The 16839-nt window shown below is 46.4% G+C and overlaps 1 protein-coding gene across 1 annotated transcript in view; it reads right to left on the reverse strand.

The window, feature by feature from the left end:
• The window catches only part of SIGLEC15 (sialic acid binding Ig like lectin 15), a 98352-nt gene extending 82010 nt beyond the window's left edge, over positions 1-16342 (reverse strand). Inside the window, exon 1 of the mRNA XM_088476519.1 lies at positions 16277-16342. Within this exon, the coding sequence (XP_088332645.1) occupies positions 16277-16342 (66 nt within the window). The remainder of the gene's footprint in view (positions 1-16276) is intronic.
• Between the last annotated feature and the right edge of the window lie 497 nt (positions 16343-16839).

The raw sequence follows: 16839 nt of genomic DNA on the forward strand, positions 1-16839 counted from the left end.
CTGACAAGGTTCCCGGCTGCACTAAACACTCTTTCGGAGTACACACTGGAGGGGGGCAACTCAGGTAAAATAGAGCCAGTTTGTACAGGGACCTCCAAATTGCTTCTTTTTCCTGCCAGTACAGGTACGGACTGTCTGACATGCCTACTTGGATGCTGTCACCGATGTAATCCTTTAACAGACAGACGCACGCTTGTCGCTGCTGCTTTGAGGATGCAAGTGCGGCTACAGCCCACACAATTCACAAAGACAGAAAAAAAAAAAATCATATTTTTATTGTTTGTGGAGCGCACTTTGAGGGTTACACCACCCTTTAACAGACAGACGCACGCTTGTCGCTGCTGCTTTGAGGATGCAAGTGCGGCTACAGCCCACACAATTCACAAAGACAGAAAAAAGAAGAAGAATATTTTTATTGTTTGTGTAGCACACTTTGAGGGTGTCACCACCCTTTAACAGACAGACGCACCCTTGTCGCTGCTGCTTTAAGGATGCAGGTGCGGCTACAGCCCACACATTTCACAAAGACCGAAAAAAAAAGAACAATATTTTAATTGTTTGTGTAGCACACTTTGAGGGTGTCACCACCCTTTAACAGACAGACGCACGCTTGTCGCTGCTGCTTTAAGGATGCAGGTGCGGCTACAGCCCACACAATTCACAAAGACAGAAAAAAAAGAACAATATTTTTATTGTTTGTGTAGCACACTTTGAGGGTGTCACCACCCTTTAACAGACAGACGCACGCTTGTCGCTGCTGCTTTGAGGATGCAAGTGCGGCTACATCGCACACAAGTCACAAACACATTAAAAAAATAGTTTTTTATTTTTTGGAGCACTTTGAGAGTTACACCACCCTTTAACAGACAGACGCATGCTTGTCGCTGCTGCTTTGAGGATGCAGGTGCGGCTACAGCCCACACATTTCACAAAGACCGAAAAAAAAAGAACAATATTTTAATTGCTTGTGTAGCACACTTTGAGGGTGTCACCACCCTTTAACAGACAGACGCACGCTTGTCGCTGCTGCTTTAAGGATGCAGGTGCGGCTACAGCCCACACATTTCACAAAGACTGAAAAAAAAGAACAATATTTTTATTGTTTGTGTAGCACACTTTGAGAGTGTCACCACCCTTTAACAGACAGATGCACGCTTGTCGCTGCTGCTTTGAGGATGCAAGTGCGGCTACAGCCCACACAATTCACAAAGACAGAAAAAAGAAGAAGAATATTTTTATTGTTTGTGTAGCACACTTTGAGGGTGTCACCACCCTTTAACAGACAGACGCACGCTTGTCGCTGCTGCTTTGAGGATGCAAGTGCGGCTACATTGCACACAAGTCACAAACACATTAAAAAAATAGTTTTTTATTTTTTGGAGCACTTTGAGAGTTACACCACCTTTTAACAGACAGACGCACGCTTGTCGCTGCTGCTTTGAGGATGCAAGTGCGGCCACAGCCCACACAATTCACAAAGACAGAAAAAAGAAGAACAATATATTTATTGTTTGTGTAGCACACTTTGAGGGTGTCATCACCCTTTAACAGACAGACGCACGCTTGTCGCTGCTGCTTTGAGGATGCAAGTGCGGCTACAGCCCACACAATTCACAAAGACAGAAAAAAAAAGAACAATATTTTTATTGTTTGTGTAGCACACTTTGAGGGTGTCACCACCCTTTAACAGACAGATGCACGCTTGTCGCTGCTGCTTTGAGGATGCAGGTGGAATCTAGACGGGATTTGGAACCGGGGACACACTACCTCCATCAATTGTCTAAATCCCACTGCACTAATGGCAGATACCGGACGCACGTCTAACACCAACATAGCAGTCAAGGCCTCAGTTATACGTTTTGCTTCAGGATGACTGCTGTCGTACTTCATCCTCATCGCTAGGGACTGTTGGAGGGTCAATTGTTTAGTAAAAGTAGTGATGTTCCTACTTCCTCTCTGGGATGATGAACAACTCCCAGCAGCAGCAACAGCACTAGGAGGAAGTGGTTCTTGATCTTTCCCTATTTTATTTTTATTGGAGAAAGTTTGGTCCTCCATTTATGTTATATTGATATATACGTGCGGCTAAAGCGCACACAAACACAGAAAATATTTTTTTATTTTTGCTGGAGAGTAGTGCACTTTGTGGGTTACACCACCCTTTAAGAAATGAGCCAGCCGGCTCTTTACTTATGGGACACAGGCGCACGCTTGGCGCTGCTCCTTTGTTGATGCACGTGCAGCCACAGTGCACACAAGTCACAAACACAGAAAATATATTTTTTTTTGGTTTGGACTGGATTGTACTTTGGGGGTTACAGCACCCTTTAACGGTCAAGCCAGCCGGCCCTTTATTTATGACACAGGCGCACGCTTGGCACTACTTTGTTGATGCACGTGCGGCTACTGCGCACACAATTCACAAACACAGAAAATATATATTTTTTTGGTTTGGACTGGAGTGTACTTTGGGGTTACAGCACCCTTTAACGGTCAAGCCAGCCGGCCCTTTACTTATGACACAGGCGCACGCTTGGCACTACTTTGTTGATGCACGTGCGGCTACTGCGCAACAATTCACAAACACAGAAAATATATATTTTTTTGGTTTGGACTGGAGTGTACTTTGGGGGTTACAGCACCCTTTAACGGTCAAGCCAGCCGGCCCTTTACTTATGACACAGGCGCACGCTTGGCACTACTTTGTTGATGCACGTGCAGCTACTGCACACACAATTCACAAACACAGAAAATATTTTTTTTTTTGGTTTGGACTGGAGTGAACTTTGGGGGTTACAGCACCCTTTAACGGTCAAGCCAGCCAGCCCTTTACTTATGACACAGGCGCACGCTTGGCACTACTTTGTTGATGCACGTGCGGCTACTGCGCACACAATTCACAAACACAGAAAATATATATTTTTTTGGTTTGGACTGGAGTGTACTTTGGGGGTTACAGCACCCTTTAACAGTAAAGCCAGCCGGCCCTTTACTTATGACACAGGCGCACGCTTGGCACTACTTTGTTGATGCACGTGCGGCTACTGCGCACACAATTCACAAACACAGAAAATTTTTTTTTTTTGGTTTGGACTGGAGTGTACTTTGGGGGTTACAGCACCCTTTAATGGTCAAGCCAGCCGGCCCTTTACTTATGACACAGGCGCACGCTTGGCACTACTTTGTTGATGCACGTGCGGCTACTGCGCACACAATTCACAAACACAGAAAATATATATTTTTTTGGTTTGGACTGGAGTGTACTTTGGGGGTTACAGCACCCTTTAACGGTCAAGCCAGCCGGCCCTTTACCTATGACACAGGCGCACGCTTGGCACTACTTTGTTGATGCACGTGCGGCTACTGCGCACACAATTCACAAACACAGAAAATAATTTTTTTTTGGTTTGGACTGGAGTGTACTTTGGGGGTTACAGCACCCTTTAACGGTCAAGCCAGCCGGCCCTTTACTTATGACACAGGCGCACGCTTGGCACTACTTTGTTGATGCACGTGCGGCTACTGCGCACACAATTCACAAACACAGAAAATAATTTTTTTTTGGGTTTGGACTGGAGTGTACTTTGGGGGTTACAGCACCCTTTAACGGTCAAGCCAGCCGGCCCTTTACTTATGACACAGGCGCACGCTTGGCACTACTTTGTTGATGCACGTGCGGCTACTGCGCACACAATTCACAAACACAGAAAATATTATTTTTTTTGGTTTGGACTGGAGTGTACTTTGGGGGTTACAGCACCCTTTAACGGTCAAGCCAGCCGGCCCTTTACTTATGACACAGGCGCACGCTTGGCACTTTGTTGATGCACGTGCGGCTACTGCGCACACAATTCACAAACACAGAAAATATATATTTTTTTGGTTTGGACTGGAGTGTACTTTGGGGGTTACAGCACCCTTTAACGGTCAAGCCAGCCGGCCCTTTACTTATGACACAGGCGCACGCTTGGCACTACTTTGTTGATGCACGTGTGGCTACTGCGCACACAATTCACAAACACAGAAAATAATTTTTTTTTTGGTTTGGACTGGAGTGTACTTTGGGGGTTACAGCACCCTTTAACGGTCAAGCCAGCTGGCCCTTTACTTATGACACAGGCGCACGCTTGGCACTACTTTGTTGATGCACGTGCGGCTACTGCGCACACAATTCCCAAGCACAGAAAATATTATTTTTTTTGGTTTGGACTGGAGTGTACTTTGGGGGTTACAGCACCCTTTAACGGTCAAGCCAGCCGGCCCTTTACTTATGACACAGGCGCACGCTTGGCACTTTGTTGATGCACGTGCGGCTACTGCGCACACAATTCACAAACACAGAAAAAATATCATTTTTTTAGCACTTGGGGGGAGCACCCCTGATGGACAGAGCACCCCCTGGACAACACTACAGCACCCCTTTAGGACTGGGACACTGCACCGGACTTTGGAGTGGACACAGCCCCTATGGAGAACTGACTGCACAACACAGTCCAGCCAGCCCCTATGGACTTTGAAGTAGTGGACACAGCCCCTATTAACAACAGCAGCACAGCACAACACAGCCAGCCCCTATGGAATTTTAAGTAGTGGACAACAGCAGCACAGCGCAGCACAGCACAGCACAACACTAATCTGCACTACACTACACTACACTACACAGCCCAGCCAGCCCTAACTCCCACCCTCCCTCTTCACTGTCCACAGCCGAGTGAGAAAATGGCGCCGACGCGGGTACCTTATATAGGATCCAAAACCCGCGAGACCCGGAAGGCGGGATGATGACGTTTTGCCTCGATTTCAGGTCCGAGTCAGGCGGGAAAAGTCGAGCCTGACTCGGATTGGCCTCGGATTGGGGGGGCTCGGGGGGGTTCGGATTTCAGAAATCCGAACCCGCTCACCCCTAATAATAAGTTTGTAGATTTTTGAGATAGCGGGGGTAGGGTTCTTGGCACGTAGAGCCTCAAAAGAGGATAAGTTCCTACCAATTACCGCTGCACCACCACTAGTATAGGTGATATGTTTAGTATATGTGACACATACAGTATAGGTGATACATACAGTATAGGTGATATGTATAGTATAAGTTATATATACAGTAGGGGTGAACGGGTTCGGATTTCTGAAATCCAAACCCCCCCGAGCCCCCCCGATCCGAGGCCGATCCGAGTCAGTCTCGACTTTTCCCGCCTGACTCGGATCTGAAATCGAGGCAAAACGTCATCATCCCGGCATCCGGGTCTTGCGGGTTTTGGATCCTTTACAAGGTACCCGCGTCGGCGCCATTTTCTCACTCGGCTGTGGACAGTGAAGAGGGAGGGTGGGAGTTAGGGCTGGCTGGGCTGTGTAGTGTAGTGTAGTGCAGTGTAGTGTTGTGCTGTGCTGTGCTGCGCTGTGCTGCTGTTTTCCATAGGGGCTGTGTCCACTCCTCCAAAGTCCGTAGGGGCTGGCTGGACTGTGTTGTGCAGTCAGTTGTCCATAGGAGCTGTGTCCACTCCAAAGTCCTGTGCAGTGTCCCAGTCCTAAAGGGGTGCTGTCAGGGCAGGATTAAGGCTTGTGGGGGCCCTGGGGCAACTAAGTTGTGGGGGCCCCCACCAAGCCACATGGAGCCTACCCCTTCCCCCGCCACACGCAGACCCTCCAACATGACCCGTTCCATTAGGTACAAAATGCTCTGCTCCTGGACTTCCCTCTTAATTTATGATTGCAGCCACCTGTGGTGAAATACCTGTCTAATCATTTACCTAGTGCTACACAGGTGACTGCAATCATACGTTAGGTGTTAAGTCCAGGAGCAGAGTATTTTGTACCTAATGGAACGGGTCATGTTGGAGAGTAGGCACACGTTAAACACGGACACACACATATAATACATATGTAGCAAACATGTTTTCTATAACATACATACTAACACACACAGGTACAGTATACACAAACATATACACACTAACACATATACCTACACAGTATACACACACTAGCACATACTGTATATACACATAAACACATACATACACACTAACACATACACAGTATACACACACACACTAACACATACTGTATATACAATAACACATACACATATACACACTAACATATACAGTACTGTATACAGTATACAATAACACATATATACACTTAAACACATACATATACACATAAAGACTAGGGGTGAGCAGGTTCGGATGTCTGAAATCCGAACCCCCCCGAGCCCCCCCGATCCGAGGCAGATCCGATTCAGGCTCGACTTTTCCCGCCTGACTCGGATCTGAAATCGAGGCAAAACGTCATCTTCCCGCCTTCCGGGTCTCGCGGGTTTTGGATCCTATATAAGGTACCCGCGTCGGCGCCATTTTCTCACTCGGCTGTGGACAGTGAAGAGGGAGGGTGGGAGTTAGGGCTGGCTGGGCTGTGTAGTGTAGTGTAGTGTAGTGCAGAGTAGTGTTGTGCTGTGCTGTGCTGCGCTGTGCTGCTGTTGTCCATAGGGGCTGTGTCCACTACTTCAAAGTCCATAGGGGCTGGCTGTGTTGTGCTGTGCTGCTGTTGTTAATAGGGGCTGTGTCCACTACTTCAAAGTCCATAGGGGCTGGCTGGACTGTGTTGTGCAGTCAGTTCTCCATAGGGGCTGTGTCCACTCCAAAGTCCTGTGCAGTGTCCCAGTCCTAAAGGTGTGCTGTAGTGTTGTCCAGGGGGTGCTCTGTCCATCAGGGGTGCTCCCCCCAAGTGCTAAAAAAATAAAATATTTTCTGTGTTTGTGAATTGTGTGCGCAGTAGCCGCACGTGCATCAACAAAGTAGTGCCAAGCGTGCGCCTGTGTCATAAGTAAAGGGCCGGCTGGCTTGACCGTTAAAGGGTGCTGTAACCCCCAAAGTACACTCCAGTCCAAACCAGAAAAAAAAATATTTTCTGTGTTTGTGAATTGTGTGCGCAGTAGCCGCACGTGCATCAACAAAGTAGTGCCAAGCGTGCGCCTGTGTCATAAGTAAAGGGCCGGCTGGCTTGACCGTTAAAGGGTGCTGTAACCCCCAAAGTACACTCCAAACCAAATAACAAAATATTTTCTGTGTTTGTGAATTGTGTGCGCAGTAGCCGCACGTGCATCAACAAAGTAGTGCCAAGCGTGCGCCTGTGTCATAAGTAAAGGGCTGGCTGGCTTGACCGTTAAAGGGTGCTGTAACCCCCAAAGTACACTCCAAACCAAATAACAAAATATTTTTTCTGTGTTTGTGAATTGTGTGCGCAGTAGCCGCACGTGCATCAACAAAGTAGTGCCAAGCGTGCGCCTGTGTCATAAGTAAAGGGCCGGCTGGCTTGACCGTTAAAGGGTGCTGTAACCCCCAAAGTACACTCCAGTCTAAACCAAAAAAAAAAATATTTTCTCTGTTTGTGAATTGTGTGCGCAGTAGCCGCACGTGCATCAACAAAGTAGTGCCAAGCGTGCGCCTGTGTCATAAGTAAAGGGCCGGCTGGCTTGACCGTTAAAGGGTGCTGTAACCCCAAAAGTACAATCCAAACCAAATAACAAAATATTTTTTCTGTGTTTGTGAATTGTGTGCGCAGTAGCCGCACGTGCATCAACAAAGTAGTGCCAAGCGTGCGCCTGTGTCTTAAGTAAAGGGCCAGCTGGTTTGACCGTTAAATGGTTCTGTAACCCCCAAAGTACACTCCAAACCAAAAAAAAAATTTATTTTCTGTGTTTGTGAATTGTGTGCGCAGTAGCCGCACGTGCATCAACAAAGTAGTGCCAAGCGTGCGCCTGTGTCATAAGTAAAGGGCCGGCTGGCTTGACCGTTAAAGGGTGCTGTAACCCCCAAAGTACACTCCAAACCAAATAACAAAATATTTTCTGTGTTTGTGAATTGTGTGCGCAGTAGCCGCACGTGCATCAACAAAGTAGTGCCAAGCGTGCGCCTGTGTCATAAGTAAAGGGCCGGCTGGCTTGACCGTTAAAGGGTGCTGTAACCCCCAAAGTACACTCCAAACCAAATAACAAAATATTTTTTCTGTGTTTGTGAATTGTGTGCGCAGTAGCCGCATGTGCATCAACAAAGTATTGCCAAGCGTGCGCCTGTGTCATAAGTAAAGGGCCAGCTGGCTTGACCATTAAAGGGTGCTGTAACCCCCAAAGTACACTCCAAACCAAATAACAAAATATTTTTTCTGTGTTTGTGAATTGTGTGCGCAGTAGCTGCACGTGCATCAACAAAGTAGTGCCAAGCGTGCGCCTGTGTCATAAGTAAAGGGCCGGCTGGCTTGACCGTTAAAGGGTGCTGTAACCCCCAAAGTACACTCCAGTCTAAACCAAAAAAATATATATTTTCTCTGTTTGTGAATTGTGTGCGCAGTAGCCGCACGTGCATCAACAAAGTAGTGCCAAGCGTGCGCCTGTGTCATAAGTAAAGGGCCGGCTGGCTTGACCGTTAAAGGGTGCTGTAACCCCAAAAGTACACTCCAAACCAAATAACAAAATATTTTTTCTGTGTTTGTGAATTGTGTGCGCAGTAGCCGCACGTGCATCAACAAAGTAGTGCCAAGCGTGCGCCTGTGTCTTAAGTAAAGGGCCAGCTGGTTTGACCGTTAAATGGTTCTGTAACCCCCAAAGTACACTCCAAACCAAAAAAATATATATTTTCTGTGTTTGTGAATTGTGTGCGCAGTAGCCGCACGTGCATCAACATAGTAGTGCCAAGCGTGCGCCTGTGTCATAAGTAAAGGGCCGGCTGGCTTGACCGTTAAAGGGTGCTGTAACCCCCAAAGTACACTCCAAACAAAATAAAAAAATATTTTCTGTGTTTGTGAATTGTGTGCACTGTGGCTGCACGTGCATCAACAAAGGAGCAGCGCCAAGCGTGTGCCTGTGTCCCATAAGTAAAGAGCCGGCTGGCTCATTTCTTAAAGGGTGGTGTAACCCACAAAGTGCACTACTCTCCAGCAAAAATAAAAAAATATTTTCTGTGTTTGTGTGCGCCCTAGCCGCACGTATATACCAATATAACATAAATGGAGGACCAAACTTTCTCCGATAAAAATAAAATAGGGAAAGATCAAGAACCACTTCCTCCTAGTGCTGAAGCTGCTGCCACTAGTCATGACATAGACGATAACATGCCATCAACGTCGTCTGCCAAGGCCGATGCCCAATGTCATAGTAGAGGGCACATACAATCCCAAATGACAAAGTTCAGGAAAATGACCTTGAAAAAAACATTTAAATCATCTGAAGAGAAACGTAAACTTGCCAATATGCCATTTATGACACGGAGTGGCAAGGAATGGCTAAGGTCTTTCCCTATGACTAGTGTGTGTCATACTAGTATGACTAGTATGTTCATGACTAATGGTTCAGCTTCACATGACGATGGAAGCCCTCCTCACGCTAAAAAAATCAAATGAGTTAAGCTGGCAAAAGCACAGCGAAGAACTGTGCATTCTAAGAAGATATCACAAATCCCCAAGGAGAGTCCAAGTGTGGTGGTGGTTGCGATGCCTGACCTTCCCAGCACTGGACGGGAAGAGGTGGCTCTTTCCACCATTTGCACGCCCCCTGCAAGTGCTGAAAGGAGCACCCACAGTCCACTTGCTGATATGCAAATTGAAGATGTCACTGTTGAAGTACAACAGGATGAGGATACTGGTGTAGCTGGCGCTGAGGAGGAAGTTGGCGAGGAGGATTCTGATGGTGATGTGGTTTGTTTAAATCAGGCTCCGGGGGAGACAGTTGTTGTCCGTGGGATGAAAAAGCCCATCACGGTCATGCCTGGGCAGAAGACCAAACATTCCACCTCTTTGGTCTGGCAATATTTCTATCCAAATCTGGACAACAACTGTCTTGCCATATGTACCATATGTAAAGGTGAAATAAGTAGGGGTAGGGACATTAACCACCTAGGAACATCCTCCCATATACTGCACCTGCAGCGCATTCATAAAAAGTTACTGTCAAGTTCAGAAACTTTGGCTAAGACCGTAAGCAGTCCAGGGACACCTAAATCCTGTTGTCCTGTTGTATCCAAGCGCCTGCAAACCACACCGTCAACTCCCTCCTCGTCAATTTCCTCCTTAGTCAGGATCGGAAGCAGTCCTGCAGGCCATGTCTCTGGCTTGACTGACTCTCCTATACGGGATTCCTCCGGAGGATCCTGCATTGCTATGCCTACTGCTGCCGCTGCTGCTGTTGCTGCTGCTGGGAGTCGTTCATCATCCCAGAGAGGAAGTAGGAACACCACTACTTTTACTAAACAATTGACCCTCCAACAGTCCTTAGCGAGGAGGATGAAGTACGACAGCAGTCATCCTGAAGCAAAACGTATAACTGAGGCCTTGACTGCTATGTTGGTGTTAGACGTGCATCCGGTATCTGCCATTAGTGCAGTGGGATTTAGACAATTGATGGAGGTAGTGTGTCCCCGGTTCCAAATCCCGTCTAGATTCCACTGCACTAGGCAGGCGATACCGAGACTGTACAGAAACGTCAGAAAAAGTGTCCTCAGTGTCCTGAAAAATGCGGTTGTACCCAATGTCCACTTAACCACGGACATGTGGACAAGTGGAACAGGGCAGACTAAGGACTATATGACAGTGACAGCCCACTGGGTATATGTATCACCTTACGCAGCAACAACAGCAGCATCACCAGTAGCAGCATCTCAGAAACGCCAGCTCGTTCCAAGGCAGGCTACGCTGTGTATCACCGGTTTCAGTAAGAGGCACACCGCCAACAACCTCTTAGAGAAACTGAGGGAAATCATCGCCCAGTGGCTTACCCCACTTAGACTCTCCTGGGGATTTGTGATATCTGACAATGCCACCAATATTGTGCGGTCATTACATCTGGGCAAATTCCAGCACGTCCCATGTTTTGCTCACACAATAAACTTGGTGGTGCAGAATTTTCTGAAAAGCGACAGGGGCGTGCAGGAGACGCTTTGGGTGGCCCGAAAAATTTCTGGCCACGTTCGCCATTCAGCGACTGCGTGCCGAAGACTGGAGCGCCAGCAAACACTCTTGAACCTGCCCCGCCATCACCTGAAGCAAAAGGTTGTGACGCGGTGGAACTCAACCCTCTATATGCTTCAGAGGATGGAGGAGCAGCAAAAGGCCATTCAAGCCTATACATCCACATATGACAAAGGCAAAGGAGGGGGTATGCACCTGACTCAAGTGCAGTGGAGAATGATTTCCGTGTTGTGCAAGGTTCTCCAACCCTTCGAACTTGCCACACGTGAAGTCAGTTCAGACACTGCCAGCTTGAGTCAGGTCATTCCCCTCATCAGGCTTTTGCAGAAGCAGCTGGAGAAAGTGAAGGAGGAGCTAAAACGGAAAGCGATTCCGCTCGGCATGTGGGACTTGTGGATGAAGCCCTTCATTCACTTTGCCAGGATTCCAGGGTGGTCAATCTGTTGAAATCAGACCACTACATTTTGGCCACCGTGCTCGATCCTAGGTTTAAAGCCTATGTGGTGTCTCTCTTTCCGGCCGACACAAGCCTGCAGAGGTGCAAAGACCTGCTGGTGAAAACACTGTCAGCTGAAGCGGAACGTGACACGTCAGCAGCTCCTTCTTCATTTTCTCCTGCAATTGGGGCTGCCAGGAACAAACTTAGGTATCCTAAGCAACCCACTGGCGGTGATGCAGGGCAGGCAGGACCAAGTTTGGACATCTGGTCCGGACTGAAGGACCTGGCAACAATTTCTGACATGTCTACTGTCACTGCATATGATACTGTCACCATTGACAGAATGGTGGAGGATTACATCGATGACAGCATCCAAGTAGGCATGTCAGACAGTCCGTACCTGTACTGTCAGGAAAAAGAGGCAATTTGGAGGCCCCTGTACAAACTGGCTCTATTTTACCTGAGTTTCCCCCCCTCCAGTGTGTACTCCGAAAGAGTGTTGAGTGCAGCCGGGAACCTTGTCAGCGAAAGGCGTAGGAGGCTGCTTCCACAAAATGTGGAGAAGATTATGTTCATAAAAATGAATTACCAACTCTTCCAGGGAGACCAGCCTCCATAACGTACAGAGGGACCTGTGGTGGTGGATTCCAGCGGGGACGAGTTAATAGTCTGTGAGGATGAGGATGTACACAACACTGAAGAGGGTGAGGAATCGGTGGATGAGGAGGATGAGGACGACATCTTGCCTCCGTAGAGCCAGTTTGTGCAGGGACAGATTAATTGCCAGCTTGTTTTGTGGGGGCCCAAAAGAACCAATCATTTCAGCCACAGTCGTGTGGCAGACCCTGGCGCTGAAATGATTGGTTTGTTAAAGTGTGCATGTCCTGTTTATACAACAAAAGGGTGGGTGGGAGGGCCCAAGGACAATTCCATCTTGCACCTCTTTTTTTTTCTTTGCATTATGTACTGTTTGGGGCCTAGTTTTTCAAACTGCCATCCTGTCTGCCACTGCAGTGCCACTCCGAGATGGGCCACGTGTTTGTGCCGCCCACTCATGTCGCTTAGCATAGCCTTTTGGACATAAAAACACTATTGTGAGGTGTGAGGTGTTCAGAATAGACTGGAAATGAGTGGAAATTAAGGTTATTGAGGTTAATAATAGCATAGGAGCAGAAAAACCAACACATTCTGTGATTTTAGCTGTTTTTATTCTTTTTTAAAAAAAAATCCAGATCCAAAACACAAAACCCAGAACCCTAAACACGGAAGGGTGGTTTTGGCAAAACCAATCCAGATCCAAAACACAAAGAAAGATCCAGATCCAAACCCAAAACACAAAACACGAAAAGTGGCCGGTGCACACCCCTAATATACAGTATATGTGACATACAGTATAGGTGATACATACTGTATATGTGACACATACAGGATAGGTGATACATACAGTATAGGTGATATGTATAATATAAGTGATATATACAGTATATGTGACATACAGTATAGGTGATACATACATACAGATTAGGTTATATGTATAGTATATGTGATACATACAGTATATGAGATACATACAGTATAGGTGATATGTATAGTATAGGTGATACATACAGTATATGTGACATACATTATAGGTGATACATACAGTATATGTAACACAGACACAATACTGTAGGTGATATGTATAATATAGATGATACATACAGTATATGCGACATACAGTATAGGTGATACATACAGTATATGAGATACATACAGTATGGGTGATATGTATACTATAAGTGATACATACAGAATAGGTGATAAATACAGTATAGGTGATACATACAGTATATGAGATACATACAGTATAGGTGATATGTATAGTATAGGTGATACATACAGAATAGGTTCTAAATACAGTATAGGTTATATGTATAGTATATGTGATACATATAGTATATGAGATACATACAGTCAGAGCCGTAACTAGACTTTTTGGTGCCCTGTGCCAGAAAGATCATTGGCGCCCCCTCATTTTTCAAAGGGACATAATGCACCCAAAAAAGGGCCATGGCTTCATGGGGAAGGGACAGGGATGAGATAGGGGAGGCCAGGAGATGCTGGGGATGAAATAAGAGGAAACTACAAGCAAGAATGATAATAAACAGAAATTTAACAGGCCCAAACAGCGCCCCCTGACCTGTGGTTCCATGTGCAATGACACCGGCCGCACTGCCCTAGCTACGGCCCTGCATACAGTATAGGTGATATGTATAGTATAGGTGATACATACAGAATAGGTTCTAAATACAGTATAGGTTATATGTATAGTATATGTGATACATACAGTATGTGAGATACATACAGTCAGAGCCGTAACTAGACTTTTTGGTGCCCTGTGCCAGAAAGATCATTGGTGCCCCCTCATTTTTCAAAGGGACATAATGCACCCAAAAAGGGCCATGGCTTCATGGGGAAGGGCAAGGGATGAGATAGGGGAGGCCAGGAGATGCTGGGGATGAAATAAGAGGAAACTACAAGCAAGAATGATAATAAACAGAAATTTGACAGGCCCAAACAGCGCCCGCTGACCTGTGGTGCCCTGTGCGATGGCACCGGCCGCACTGCCCTAGCTACGGCCCTGCACACAGTATAGGTGATATGTATAGTATAGGTGATACATACAGAATAGGTTCTAAATACAATATAGGTTATATGTATAGTATATGCAGTGGCGTAACTAGGGTATTTGGAGCCCAGGGCAAATTTGAAAAGGGAGCCCACCCCCCCTGACAAAAGTCCAGGAATGATGATGTTCGTCCATGTAAGATGATGTTATGCCTCTTTCTGAGTTCTGTTTTTTTGGAGGGAAAAATCCGAACTCAACGTGCAAACTCGAACCTATCCGAGCCTGCACATCCCTAATAAAAACATACTTACCTGCTGCTCCCGCCGCCGCCCGCCAGTCCTCCCGGGCTGGCGTGCTCAGCATTATGGGACAGACGTCATGACGTCATGACGTCAGTCCCATTACCCGCTGCAGGAGCCGGACGGAAGTCCGGCTCTTGCAGTGGGTGCTGCTGCAGTCAATGAGAGTCTATCTGACTCTCATTGGCTGCTGTTTAACACACGCATCGCCGCCAGCGCTGGCGGCGATGTGTGTGTTGTGCACAGCCTGAGCCCGCCTCCTGGCGCTATTGGGCAAGCGCTCAGGGGGAGGGAACGGGCTCAGGTGTGCAGCACAGGACCGGCGATGCAAGCCTAGCGCCGGTCCTGTGTAAATGTGTAGCGCCGACCGCAATCACTGCGGTCGGCGCTACACTTGTGGCTAACTAGGGAGGGCCGGACCGTGGCCGGCGGCACCCCCCCCCCGCGCCGCCGGTCCCACGGCGCCCAGGGCACGCACCCTGCCCGACCCCCCCTAGTTACGCCACTGAGTATATGTAATACATACAGTATATGAGATACATAAAGTATAGGTGATATGTAGTATAGGTGATACATAAAGTATATGTCACATACGGTATAGTTGATACATACAGTATATGTGACATAAAGTATAGGTGATACATACAGTATATGAGAAACATACAGTATAGGTGATATGTATACTATAAGTGATACATACAGTATATGTGACATGCAGTATAGGTGATACATACAGTATATGTGACATACAGTATAGGTGATACATACAGTATATGTGACATACAGTATAGGTGATACATACAGTATATGTGACATGCAGTATAGGTGATACATACAGTATATGTGACATACAGTATAGGTAATACATACAGTATATGTGACATACAGTATAGGTGATACATACAGTATATGTGACATACAGTATAGGTGATACATACAGTATATGTGACATACAGTATAGGTGATACATACAGTATATGAGATACATACAGTATAGGTGATATGTATAGTATAGGTGATACATACAGTATATATGACATACAGTATAGGTGATGCATACAGTATATGAGATACATACAGTATAGGTGATATGTATAGTATAGGTGATACATACAGTATATATGACATACAGTATAGCTGATACATACAGTATATGTGACATACAGTATAGGTGATACATACAGTATATGTGACATACAGTATAGCGGATACATACAGTATATGTGACATACAGTATAGGTGATACATACAGTATATGTGACATACAGTATAGCAGATACATACAGTATATGTGACATACATTATATGTGATAGATACAGTATATGTGACATACAGTATAGGTGATACATACAGTATATGTGACATACAGTATAGGTGATACATACAGTATATGAGAAACATACAGTATAGGTGATATGTATACTATAAGTGATATATACAGTATATGTGACATGCAGTATAGGTGATACATACAGTATATGTGACATACAGTATAGGTGATGCATAGAGTATAGGTGATACATACAGTATATGAGATACATACAGTATAGGTGATATGTATAGTGTAGGTGATACATACAGTATAGGTGATATGTATAGTATAGGTGATATCTACAGTATATGTGACATACAGTATAGCTGATACATACAGTATATGTGAGACACAGTATAGGTGATACATATAGCATAGATCAGGGGTAGCCAACCCTGGTCCTCGCGAGCTACCAACAGTGCATGTTTTCCAGGTCTCCTCACAGAATCACCAGTGAAAGAATTAGCTACACCTGTGGATCTTTTCAAATGTGTTAGTGAGTAATGAATACACCTGTGCACCAGCTAGGTGGTCTGGAAAACGTGAACTGTTAGTAGCTCTCGAGGACTGAGGTTGGCTGCCCCTGGTAGACAGTTTGGGCGGGATGTACTAAGCATTGTATCCATGATGCGGTACATCCCGCCTCTCATCGGGTACATACCGTGGACAAATATCCTGAGCTGTCCTTTGCGATTTCCCCGGATACAGAGACGGATTTAGAACTCATGGGGCCCTAGGCAAGATACAGGTTTTGGGGTCCCCCTCCCCCATACAATCCATAGCACTATACTTTCATTCCAAATTCATGCTGCTGTACAGCACCCAGCTGTGCCACCGCCTTGAAACGTTGGCTATGTATGTATAAATACACTTGATTTTTGCTAAGCTTTTCAGAGTTTGGCCCCACAAATTGCCCCCTCTATAGCTCTCACTGCCAGTCCATATCACACTGACCCTCTGCGATCACTCACTCAGCACACTGACCTTCATCCCAACTCACTTGTTTCCCCCCATAGCACATCGACCCCCCCAATGAACACACTGACCCAGTTACTGCCCACCTCACAGCACCACACACTACCCCCTTCACTGCCCCCTCACAGAACCACGTATTGCCCCCTCACAGAACCACATACTATCCCATTCCCTTCCTGTCTCACAGCACAGAACCCCTCTCCCCTCACAGCACAAAAGCCCTGTCACCTCAGAGCACAGAACCCACTC

Source organism: Taudactylus pleione, unplaced genomic scaffold, assembly GCF_031769625.1.
Source record: "Taudactylus pleione unplaced genomic scaffold, aTauple2 ptg000189l, whole genome shotgun sequence".
NCBI lineage: Eukaryota > Metazoa > Chordata > Amphibia > Anura > Myobatrachidae > Taudactylus > Taudactylus pleione.